This window comes from Chrysochloris asiatica, unplaced genomic scaffold (assembly GCF_000296735.1).
Source record: "Chrysochloris asiatica unplaced genomic scaffold, ChrAsi1.0 scaffold00016, whole genome shotgun sequence".
Lineage (NCBI taxonomy): Eukaryota > Metazoa > Chordata > Mammalia > Afrosoricida > Chrysochloridae > Chrysochloris > Chrysochloris asiatica.
In genome coordinates this window covers 2,986,316-2,999,218 of record NW_006408534.1, presented here as the reverse complement: position 1 = coordinate 2,999,218, position 12,903 = coordinate 2,986,316, and the positions used below count along the sequence as shown (strand labels likewise).

At 39.4% G+C, this 12,903-nt stretch overlaps 1 protein-coding gene across 4 annotated transcripts in view; it reads left to right on the top strand.

Moving 5' to 3' along the window:
* LTBP1 (latent transforming growth factor beta binding protein 1) overlaps positions 1–12,903 on the top strand; it is a 636,211-nt gene that overhangs the window by 370,793 nt on the left and 252,515 nt on the right. For all 4 annotated transcript variants that reach the window (XM_006835152.1, XM_006835155.1, XM_006835154.1 and 1 more), the window contains 2 exons: positions 3,730–3,832; positions 12,621–12,692. In XM_006835152.1, coding sequence (XP_006835215.1) covers positions 3,730–3,832; positions 12,621–12,692 — 175 coding nt within the window. The remainder of the gene's footprint in view (positions 1–3,729; positions 3,833–12,620; positions 12,693–12,903) is intronic.

Below are 12,903 nucleotides of genomic sequence, written 5' to 3'. Positions count from 1 at the left end.
TTGATTTGGATGGCTTGTGCTGCTTTTGGCTGTATACCTGCAAAAACAAAGCCATGGGATAAAGCAGCCTGAACCCTGTAATGAAAACCTTGTACCTTTTCTGAGGCCTGGTGGAGAGAAATGATTTATTTTGCCCTACCAAATAAAACATTCTAGGAATCCAAGGTGAAAATTGGATTTTTACTGCTACTAAAATCCTGAGCATATAAAATCAGCAAGTGTTGAATGTTTTTGCTTGATTAAGAGAAGAACCTGAATAGTCCAGCACAGGAATGATCTGCAGATGAGGTTGATAGGTATCATAAATAAATCTGATTTATAAAACTAGAATTAAACAGTAAGAACACATTGGCAGCAGATGGGAACAGTAGGGACCTCTGTGTTTTTAACAATCATTTTGCTTCCAGTCTGTTTCCTGGAGTAGTGCTCCATCATCTTTTGTCCTCCATCTTTTTAGGGTTAAGTCCTCAAGATGAAGGGATTTGGGAGTTACCTGACTCCAACCCAAAGTATGTACCTTTCCTCGCTTAGATTCTCATTTGTATGTTCTCTCTGTCTCTCTACCTTTCTCTCACTCTCTCTGTCTCTTTCTTGTATTCTTACTCTCTATGTCTCTCTCTCTGTGTCTTTTTCTTCCTCTCTTTTGTCTTTACCTACCTATCTGTTCTGGTAGCATAGTGGTTATGAATCGGGCTGCGAACTGCAAAGTGAGCAGTTCGAAACTACCAGCTGCTCCACGGGAGAAAGATGAGGCGTTCTGCTCCCGTAAACATCTACAGCCTTGGAAACCCTGTACAGGGTCGCTATGAGTCAGAACCGACTCCACGGCACACACAGCCACCAGCACCTGTTAATACCTGGTTTAGTTCAACCTCACTGTCCTGGGGGCTTTCCCACACGGAGCAAAGAGCTCTGCCCCCAGACTAATCTCACCAAGTCAGTGTGTTATGTCTTTGTGCTGCCACCTGGATATCTGTCAATGTTGTTGTTACTACATGCCATCGAGTTGGTTTTGACTCATAGCGACCCTGTATAGGTTTTCCGAGGAGCGGCTGGATAGTCCATGTTTATCCAGTAATATTATACAGGACAGGTTCATGCTGTATCTCAAGGAAACCATGTCACATATGTACAGTAGCCACTGCCTGGGGTTCAGGAGATGAGGTGACCCTTGGTCCTAATTAACTTAGACTAGGGCTTTTCCCAGAATTGTGTGCTCTCTCAGGTCTGTTTAAGAAAAGCGATTATTTTTGTGAGTCTGTTTTTGCCTAACTCAAGACGTCTTTGTTGTTCAACGTTGTTGAGTCAGTCCAACTCATAGCAACCCAGTATAGAGTTTCCAAGGAGTGGCTGGTGGGTTTGAACTGCCGAACTTGAAGTTCAAACCGTCCATGCGGCCCAGTGCTTATCCTACAGTGCCACACCAGCTTTGATTTCAGGGAGCTTCGTGTTGCTCTATAGAGCCACTTTCTGTGGAGTCTGATACTTTGAATTAGGCAGTGAGACTAAGTTATCTGACTGACAAAGTACTCACAGTCTCCTCCACTCATATGCCTTCTGCTTATTAGGGAATTCTCCAAACAGTCAAGATTTCAAATAGGACATTTAGACCAGGGAGCTGTGATCTAATGGTAATGACAGAAAGTCTTGGTGGTACAATTGGAATGATAATGGTAATAATAATAATGGAAACCGTTGTTGAGTCTGTCCCATCTCATGATGAGGCCTTATGTGTGTCAGAGTAGAGCTGTACTCCAAAGGGTTTTTAATGGATTGGACCTTTTGGAAGTATTCACCAGGCCTTTCTTCTGAGGCTCGTCTGGGTGGGCTTAGGCTGGAAACCTTACCTTAGTAACAGAGATTTTAACCCTTTGTACTACCCAAGGATTCCTAGTTGTAATAGCAGCTGAGCACTTACATATGCCAGGCATGGTGCTGAACATTTTCCCTTTCTCTTTTCATGGCCCTGTGAGAAAAATACTATTATCTCCTCTACACCATAGATAGGGATATTTGTCCAAGGTAATAAGTGTAAGAGGGTTGAGAGCCAGAATTCAGACGCAGTCCTCTCTCATTCCTGAGTCAGATTTTTGACCACTATCAGGCATTGGTTTTTTGAGAAGACATAACATCCTTTCAGAATGATGACGAAAACATAAAAACCTGAGGATATCAAAGCTATGATAGAATGAAAACTTTGTTAAGTGGCTGGGTCTTTTTTGGTTTTGCTTTGTTTTACAATGTGTGTATGTAGTAACTTAGGACCCTCATCAGCATTCGTGTGACTTAACGTGGTAGGAAGGATGCTCTGTCCCTGGTAACTGCCAGGTAATGGTGTTCACACCTGTCTGGCCTTTCTGCGGCTACCTGGGCGTGTACGCTATTTCCTTTGGGTTTCACATAGCTACTTCTTGCCTTGATGAACCCCAACCAGTTTGTTCATGCTCAAGTTCCTTAGTTTGCTTCTTTTTTACTTTGTTCATTCATTTATTGAGCATTTGTAATGTGTACTATGTTTTGTAATATTAAGATAAATAAGAAATTACTGTATTTAGTTGAAATGTATGGGAGAGGCAGTAGAACGATCGATGTTGAAACTTCAGTGGAGTAAGAAAGAGGGAGAAATTCTGAGGAGACGGAAGAGGCTTCATGGTGATAGTTCTCCTGAGCAGAGTCTCGAGAGATTAATAGAGTTTCTACAGGAAAAGAGGGAGGTGGAGAAAGGCAAAGGCATTCTAAAGAGAGGAAACTGTTTTTGGAAAGATATACTTTTTTTCAGAAAATGAAGTCTAGTGTGCCAGAAGGGTCGATTTAGAGAGGTTGAGTGGGCTTAAGAGAATGCAGGAAAGATTGTCTAAGGCAGGAATAGACGTGCTTGATTATTAACCAAAAGGTTGGAGGTTCAAGTCCACCCAGAGGTACCTTGGAAGAAAGGCCTAGGGATCTTCTTCCACAAAATCAGCCACTGAAAACTATGAAACACAGTTCTATTCTGACACACAAGGGATGATCCTTTCATGTACCACCCTCTCCACCCTATCTCTGTTCCAGTACCAGTACTAGTACCAACAGCTATCAAGTCACACGGTGACCCCATGTGTGCAGAGTAGAACTGCTCCATAGGATTTCCACTCTGACCTTTTAGAATCATATAGCTGAGTCTTTCTTCTGAGATGCCCTGTGAGTTACTAGTCAGGGACTTAACCTATCTGCACCACCCAGAGGCTCCTATCCCTACTGAGGCTTTGGTATTAAATAAGAAAGACCCAGAGCATCTTGCAGATGGCACCTGGGCCACATTCTCCAGTTTTACACACACACACCACACCCTTAGAGCTCTGTTCCCTGATGAATCTTAGAAAAAAAAAAATTAAACAGTTGAAACTAAAATTTTAAAATTTATATTGATCTTTTAAGCTTTGAGGTTTGATTAAAGTACAAATGGCATTAGAAACTTCAGTTCTACAAAGTGTTCTGAGCAATGACAGATTTTCATTAGACTTTAAGAATGCCAGGGAACTCTTATTTGGAAACAGGCCATTCATTGTAGTGCCATATTCATTCTGTTCTGGTGTTTTGCTTCTGAGTTTTATAGTTTGTTTTTTCCCCTCCCTAATTGTATCGCTAACAAGAGAACTGTTTTATAATGTGACTGTGAAACACAGCAGTGCTCTAGAGCGAACATCTTGCTCTCAATTAACCTTCATATTTCACACCTAATCGTTGCAGTGTGGCAAACCGCTCCCTGGCCTTTCAAAGCAAGAGGACTGCTGTGGAACTGTGGGGACCTCCTGGGGCTTTAACAAATGCCAGAAATGCCCCAAGAAACCAGGTAAGAAGTCATATGTCATGGTTCCTTTGCAGGTTAATGTCACGTATGTTTTCTTATGATCAATGTTTAGGAGACAACTCTAATCAGAATCTTCTCATTTCCATTTCTAGAAACCTTGGAAATCTCAGAAAGTCTTCTTACTGGTTCTGTTTTTAAATAAGCAGACCTTATCAATGCCGTCTCTACTCAGATTACTTATAAAATAAAGTCTTTTAAGAGGTGATAAACTAAAATAGCTTCTTTGGTCTCTGGTGAAGACAAAAATGAGAATTCTTTCAAAATAATAAATATCTTGATTTCCGTTTTAATTAATATTCACAACTTACATTGCCAGTTTTGCTATGATACAGATTTTCAAGAGGTATCACTAACAGAAAACCTATGTAGAAAAATAATTGGTTGCTGATTTATAAATGAGAAACTTATCATTCTTAGGATGCAATACTTCCTGCTCTTTATTCTTGTTGTTGTAAGTACTGTCAAATCGATTCCGACTCATAGCAGCCCTGTATAAGGTTTTTGAGGAGCTGGTGAGTTTAAACTGCCGACCTTGTAGTTTACAGTCCAGTGCTGATCCTTCAACGCCACACCAGGACTCACTACTTTATTCACAGGCCTCAGTGACAGTAATCGATGTCAGCTAGCATTTACATGTTTTGATTATTCTGCTTCCCTGAATCTGTTGATTTGAGTAAATCTAAGTTTTCACATTTCTAGTGTTTCCATCTAATTATACTTTGTCCTTTTAGTTTTAAAATGTAGTATTAAGTGTGAATTACTGACTAGTAATAAATATTTTTAGAAAGAAAGAGGTAACTTGTTTTAAGTTTAATTTTTAAGTTTAATGTTTTAAGTTTAATTTACTCTATGTTTTTGGCAGTAGAGGAAGTGATAGATTCTCAGTACTCATCCTTTGTTTCACATAGCTGAAAATTGATGATGGTTGTTTTTCATGTTTGATGTAGCAAGAAATTTCTCATTTGCTTCAGTTGGATTGTTTTTTGCCTGTTTTTTTAAGGTTTTTATTGTGGATCTAGTAACTGGTAGCGTAGTGGTTACGAATCGGGCTGCGAACCTTAAGGTCAGCGGTTCGAAACTACCAGCCGCTCCGCAGGAGAAAGATGAGGCTTTCTACTCCCGTAAGGATTTACACCCTCGGAAACCCTGTACAGGGTCGCTATGGGTCGGACCCGACTCGATGGCACTTAACAACAACAACAACAAGTAAAAGTTTACAGGGCAAATCATCAGTTTTACATTCAACAAATCATACACCTTGTTTCTTTACAATGATTATAATCCCCTCCATGTACCATCATTTATTTAACAGTGTTTCTCTCTATTCACTTTAGCTCTTTTTTAAAAAAAACACTCAGGCATATATAATAATTTACACCACCAAAGGGCACATTCTGCAAGTCTGCCTCCTGGCCACCAGCTCTTAGTCCCTCTCTTCCCATGAATCTAGAGTCCTCAGCTGCTTCCTCTCTGCATGTCCCCATCTCTGCCTCCATCTCTGGTGTCTCTGCCCCTTTGGATAAGGTCTCGCCTTCCACTTGTGCTCTTCTCCCTTGATGGTCCTAGGGTCCTCTGTTTCTGGACTGTAAGATTATCTACTCCCCGTTTTTGTTACAAAGCTTCTACCTTTACAGTTGTGGAAGTCACAATTAGTCATGATAACAATTACTCATTATTGAATCATAAGAATCTTATCCCCATCTCTTTTCACAAGACCCATCTAGACAAGATGAAAAATATTCAATGGGGACTCTTGCTTTCCTCACACACTCTTTAACTAAGCTCCTCCTTGCAACCTTGTAAGCCAGTCACTTCGTGTCTTTATCGCCCCCTTATTTTAGGTAGCCAATGTTTAAGTTGCCTGTCCCTGTCTACCCCGTGTACAGAGGGGATAGCATTGATACTTGATGTGAAGTATCAGTCTTCCCTCTCTGTTGGTATTTAGAGTTACTGCCTACATAAGTATAGGTCAGGTTCATCAAATTGTAGCAATTTACCCTTGTTTCCTTTATTAAAAAAAAATTTTTTTTTTAGTCTTCTTTTAGTCAAGTTCTGATTATCAAGCCGTCGAGGCTAGGTCAGAAGTGTACTATCTGCAAGTTTGGGTGTTCTTGTGCAGCTCCCCTCATTTCGTATCAGCTGGATGCTTCACTCTCAGCTCTAGCCCTCTTTGGCTATGTCCTTGTCCATGGGCTTAGGTGTCCCCAGGTCTCACCACACTTTGGACCAACCAGCCCATCCTCTTCTCTCTCTCATCTCCAGGTCAACGGGAGTTAATGGACCATGGTTGAACTCAGCCCACTTCTTCACTGCTGCCTTTCCCCATCTTCTACTCACCAGTAGACCAGTATGGGCTCCAGCAAGCTTACATGCCTGCTCATGTGTTCCCTTTGAGTTTTAGTCTTAGAGGGGGGTTTTTGTCCTGAAGGAACTTGATTGCTTGCCTTGATGGCTTCCCGGTGATCAGCTTGCTTATTCTTGTAGTAGCCTGTCATGCTGATATTTTTGTTTGGGGTTTTTTTCCTGATGCTCTTTCTTTGAAGATGTATCTTCTGTCACTCTAACTGTTCCAGGCTGGTCTGTTTGTTCTTTCTAGTGGGGATGTCCCTCCTCAGAAGGTTCTGGATGGGACTCAGGATTCCATCTAAGGTCTTATACTCTGCAAAGGCTCCTCAAGAGGCCTATTTCACTGGGCAAGTTCTAGAACCCCTTTTAGGTATTCCAATCAGTTATAGGCTGAAGATGGGTTTACAAGTATTCTGTAATCATGTTACCCAACATTCCTTTCTATGCCATTCAAGTGTCTATTTTACAATAGTAGGCAAGGGAAACCAATATTCATAAGACAGTCACGCGTACTAGTATTATTTCCCCTCAAACTATGCTTAGATCCCTGTATCACAGAGCCCTGTTGTTCCAAGGTTGAGCATGCATCACTGTGCCCCATTTAGCCGATGCAAACGTGTCTCAGTGTTCCCTATCTACCATCTCCTCCCCCTTCTTGTATTGCCCTCTCCAACATCCAAACTATGATGTGTCTGCCCTTACCCTGTGCTCTGCCATTGCCTCCCTCCACCTCCCCCTAAATCCCCCAACCCAACCCCACCATTGCGGTTACCTTATATTGCATTAACTTTTCCCTCCATTTAAGACAGTCTATTGTATCCTGTAATCTACCTGACCTTCCCACCACCAGGATCTCTGTTCCTCTTTGTTTACCTTCTTTCACATTGTAATTGTTTTGATCATAGACTGATCTCCCAGATCCGCTGAATTTGTTTTTTTAGTTTTATTCTTTTCTCAACTCTTCCATTTGTCAGTTGAGTTCTGGGTGATGCTGCCACGTATGTCAATCTTTGGTTGTTGTCTGTTCTCATTGGTTCTCAGTCCACAGAACCCCATTTAGGATGTTTTTCATTGCAGTGTTGGCTTTGCAAAATCCCTTAACTTCTGTTTATACTGGAATGTTTTGATTACACCTTCATATTTAATTGACAGCTTTGCTGGGTAGAGGATTCTTGGTTGGAAGTTTTTTTTTTTTCTTTCTTTCAGGGTTTTGTATGTCTCCCCATTACCTTCTTTCCTGTGTTGTTTCTGTTAAGAGATCCAAACTTAATCTGATTTGCTTGCCTTTGTATGTTACACTTCTCTTTTCCCTAGCTGCTGTCAGGATTCTGTCCTTATCTTTGATTTTAGAGCACTTGATTATGATATGTCTCCGTGATTTTCTTTTAGGGTCTATCATTCCTGGGGTTCGTTAAGCTTCTTGAATACTCATCTTTTCACTTTTCAGAATATTAGGGAAATTTTATTCCAGAAGCTCTTCAACTATCTCCTCTGTGAACTTGTGTGATTCTTCCTGTTCCAGAATGCTAATTCTTAAGTTATTCCTCTTCATGTTGTCCAGCATGAATCTTAGGCCTTATTCAGATTTTTTTAAATCCTTTTTTATGTTTGCTCTTCTATCTTAATAGTGTTGAGAGATTTATTTTTTATCTCACTAGTTTTGGCTTCTTTCTCTTCAATTCTACTCCTTTGCCCTTTCATTGTATTGTCCATTTCTCATATTCTGTTATTGTTCATTTGGACTTCTTTCTGTAGGTTTAGAATTGTTTCCAGTGCTGTATCTATCTTATTTGATTGTTCCTGTAGCACTTTGCTGATTTCTTCCTTATTTTTCTCAACTCCGTTGTAAAGTGTTTTGGTACATTTTATAATCATTTTTCTGAATTCCTTCTCAGGCATTTACAAAGCTTGCCCTCCTTCCAGTGTGGAGTGTAGGTCTACCTCCAGCTTATTTGTCTCAGTCACTTTATCTTGTTTCTGGATATGTGCTGATATGGTCATCTGTTTCTGATTTTTGGGCATATTCAATAGTTAGCCGTGGTCTTAATACTTAGATGGGTGTGTGTTTTGGTATATTTTATGCTTTCTGATTGCCTCCTGGTAGATGTGATCAGGAGATGGGCTTCCCTTTTCACTCTTCTTCCTGAGAAATTTTAAGATTTCACTGTTGGTTGTTAACAGTGTATCTCAGGATTGAATTTTCATTCTGTTTCCTTTTTAGTCTGCTTTTCCCTCTCCAGAACCCCCATTCAGGCCTTTTTGCTAGTGATAAACAGTTCTGGCCAGCTGTGGCCATTTTGCACTGCCATTTGATTTTAGCATGAAAACTGTCCCTTTAAATTTTGAGGAGATCTGTGCGCATGCGTAATAAACTGTCCGGGGGTGGTGGTGGCATGTCCATTCTCTCAGGCACCCCTCTAGTCATCAGAATGGAGGTGTGCAGACAACAAGAGACCAATGGACAGATAAAAAAAAAAAAAAAAAGTCCAACACCTTTATCTCCCCAGTTTTGTCAGGCATCCATGGCTGCTCTGATTCTTCCCCCTCTTGGTCTCTCCCAAGATGGCAGCTCCGGGAGCAGCTGAGTGTCTTGAATTAGAAAGTAATGAATTTCTTGCTTTTGCTACAAGTTCCATTGGCTGTAAGCCTTCCAACTTTCTAAGTATTCCTATATATTTGGTTCAGGGTTCTGGGACCATACCCTGAGGCTGCTTGGTCCGGTATTCTGTGTTGTTGTTGACGGAGCTCCTCATTGCACTTCTACCTTCTCTGCCTCAGTTAGATATTTTTTTATGTTCTCTTCTTAAAGAAATGTGTTTGATTTTTACTTTGATATTTCAATGGCTCTTTAAACCTAGCTGTTCAATTAAGAATCTTCCATCTGGGAGTCACCATGCCCATATGTCTGTCTTATATCCTGTTTGGTTTCTAGCTCCATAATAAGTTGTTTTGCATAATTGTCTTTCTCAAATTTATTGAGATAGGCAACTATGCAAATCTTTCAATCTTTTTCTTGCCTACAGTTTTCTCTCACTCCCCTATCTTCTTTTAGAGGACTAATTTGTGGAAATGCCTTCTTAAGGTTTTGATAATTAATGAATTCCTCATTTAGATTAATAATAAAATAAAAAAAACACTTTGTAAATAAGGACATTCATTACTGAGAGGATGTGTTTCATAGACTTTTTGAAGCTAATTTGGTAATGATTTGCAATGTGTTTTTTTCATCAAGTAGATTGAGTTTAATGGACCCTTCTCATTGGAAGATCAAATTGCCTAAAATTATTTTGGCAATCTGTCCAGCAGTATATCTAGGGAATGTTTGGTGTAATTTAAGAATATGGAGTTTGGAATTACATAGAACTGAGTTTGACTCCCAGCACTGCCACCCAGCACTGCCATTTCCTTTTGAGTTTTCTGGGTCATTCAATTGGAGTATTTAACTAAAAAAATTTCTTACTGCATTCCCACAAATTTGTCATGTCTGTTTATCTGTAGGGACACTGTTGGGTCTTAGCATTAAGGATGAGCAGTAAAATTCCTATAAGTTTGTTTTGAGGCTAAATTTATAATTTCTAGTGCGTTTTCCATCTTATTCCCCCCTTTTCTCTACGTATCTTTTTCTTAGCTCTTTCTCTTTCTTCCCTTCTCTAAATCTCAAAGCAGCAGGAACAGGACAGAAGGGAGTGGTAGAGAAAATCATATGATTCCTTTATTAAAAATTCTTAAGTTACACTTAGACTCTTTCATCATTTTTATCTAGAGTTGTATCATCTACTATTCACTGTTTAATATGGTTTTGTTAGCTCTACATTTTAATCTTGATAATGGATTTAAGTAGACTGTTTAATTACAAAGTTGTGGGAAAAAATCCATTCGTTGGCTCATTGAATATACAAAAGTTAAGAAATTGATTCTACTGCAGGACAGGCATTGTGGATTATTAAATTAAGTAAGCTATGAACATTTTGACATTTACACTGTTTGTACCATCTTCAGTGACTCATTCCAAAGAAACACTCTCTGGGTTACATTCTTCCTGTGTCATTTGAAAAACTTTCCTTTCCTTGGTTGGTACTACTCTAAATCATAGTCATTTTGGAAGAGAACAAAATTTCCTTGGCTTTATACTCTATAGTTTGGTGTTCCATGACTTTTTTTTCCAAGTAGTTCAAACTTCGGTCTTTTATTTAATAAGTGGCTTTTAGTTAATGTTTGAAGTTTTCTGCTTAGCTTCATACAGAAAGATCTTTCCTTATTAATCATTGTGACTGAGAAATTTTAGTTATAATCTGCAAATGATTTCATCAGGTAGTGTTAATCCTATTATAAATATGCTTAGCATGAACGAGTTACTTGTTTTTTAACAACTTTTTGGAAGAAAATGACCATAGAATCATTAGCTGAGGAGAACTTTAAGAGATCATTAAATCTGGCTCTTTGCCTTGTAGTAGATGAATGTTGAAACTTTCAAAACAAGTTTTTATCTCTTTGCCTTTGAATACTTTGCAAGAGACTCCATGACCTCTGTAAGTAACCTGTTTCAGAGGTCTTCCTAGTGTGGCACAAAACTAGACATGAAGGTAACTACCTTCCTGCCTGGAGTGGTGCTGTGGGCTAATGCATCAGGCTGCAAATTTGTTTGAATTGGAAGGTCGGTGGTTCAAGCTCACCAGCTGCTCCTTGGAAACCCTATACAGGGTTGCTGTGGGTCAGAATCGACTTGATGGCACTTAACAACAGTGCCTCCGTGCTAATATCTCCCTGCTTTTATACACTATTCCTAGACTCCTCACTTTAAGTCTTTAGGCATTCAGCAGGAAAATACAGAAAAGCAAGGAAGTAGAGAAGGAGAAGGGAGACCACTAATAAATAGTACCATTCTATGAATTGTTGTTGTTGTAGGTGCCTTGAAGTTGATTCTGACTCAGAGACTCCACGTGACAGACTAGTATTGCCGCGTAGGGCTTCCTTGATGGTCATCTTTATGAGAGTAGATCACTAGATCTTTTTCTTTGGGAGCTAGACACCACTGTGCTACCAAGACTTCTGTTCCATGAATGGTGAGGGATAATGAACATGTATAGAGGGCAAAATTAATTCATTATCCAGAGGAAAAACAGAGCACCAACTTTCACCTTTTATTGTTCGCTCAACTCTGTGTAGTTTTGATTACAGCTAGTTTCTTATTGTTCATTTGGCGTTGATTTGACCAAATGAAAAAGTAACTTATTACAGGAAATGACATGTATCATTTAGTAAGATTTCAGATACTATGATAAGCATTTTCCATGAAGTATACCTTTATTACCCAACAACTCCACCATACCAAGTAGATGTGTGTATATCCCCATTTTACAGAATTGCAATTTGAAACCCAAGGAGGTTGTTTCCCATGGCATTCAGAGCTATTGATAGCCAGAGCCAAGATTTGGACCCATGTCTTTCTGGTCCTAAAACGTATGTTCCATCCACTGATGGTCTTGCAGGCCTAACTTTTGGATATCAAAACCTCAATGAATAAGAGTTTTGTAGGTATACAGGTGACTGCAATGTTTCAATTGTTGATACTTGTCAGAGTGATGAACCATTTAACTGCCTCATAGGGTTTCCTTGATGATCATCTTTATGGGAGTAGATCGCTAGATCTTTTTTAATCTCATTGCTTCCTCTTGTCAACTGCCTATTTTTCCCATGTTCATATTTGTAAGAATCAGCTCATACTTTAGACACTAGATCCTACAACTAAGACAAGCATATACTTTATTATCTAAACTTAGACACTTTTGAGAGGGATTTCTGTGTTTATTGTTAAGTGCTGCCAAGTTGGCACCAACTCACAGCTACCATGTATAGGGTTTCGAGGCTATAAATCTTTGCAGGAGCAGAAAGCCTTATCTTATCCCTGAGGAGCAGCTGGTGGGCTGGAACCACAGACTTTGTGGTTCACAGTCCATGAGAGTGATATAGAATGCTATCATTATCTTTGTTGGCACAGCAGGCACACCCAGAATTGTTACTTGAAAACTAAGGGGTGTGGGAACCTCACCTAGGATTTATAAAAAAATGCAAATGCCTGAAGGCAATCATAGTTGATTAGCTAATCAATGGATATGTTGTGATATAATTAATTACCAATTGGAAGAATATACAAAACAGCTTTATGATTCTTTCAATTCCTTTAATAAGTTTACTAATACTCTATTGGAGTCCTGGTGTGATCACATGCTGGACCGCAATGTTAGGTTGAACTGCAAGATTGGCAATTCAAACTCACAAGCTGCTCTTTGGAAATCCTATATCCTGCTATGGGTCAGAACTGACTCAGTGGTTAGATGTAGCTTTGTTATAGTAATTTACATATAGTTTATTTAGTATTGTACAAAGTTAAATATATAACAAAGGATTATTTCTTCCCTTACAGCTTATCATGGATATAACCAAATGATGGAATGTCTACAAGGTTATAAGCGGGTTAACAACACCTTTTGTCAAGGTAGGGTAACTGAATTCATTGGTGTTGATTTGACAGTTGGGACTTTTCCAGAAATATGTGTTTTTATGCCATGTGTTGTTCATTAGTCCACCATGTGAAGGTCACACAGTAACCCACCTCCTGTTCACTGCATTTGGTTAAGGCAATATTGAGACGTAATGTAGGACTGCTAGAATTCCTATACTACCATTTAAACCTTGTGGAAATTTTT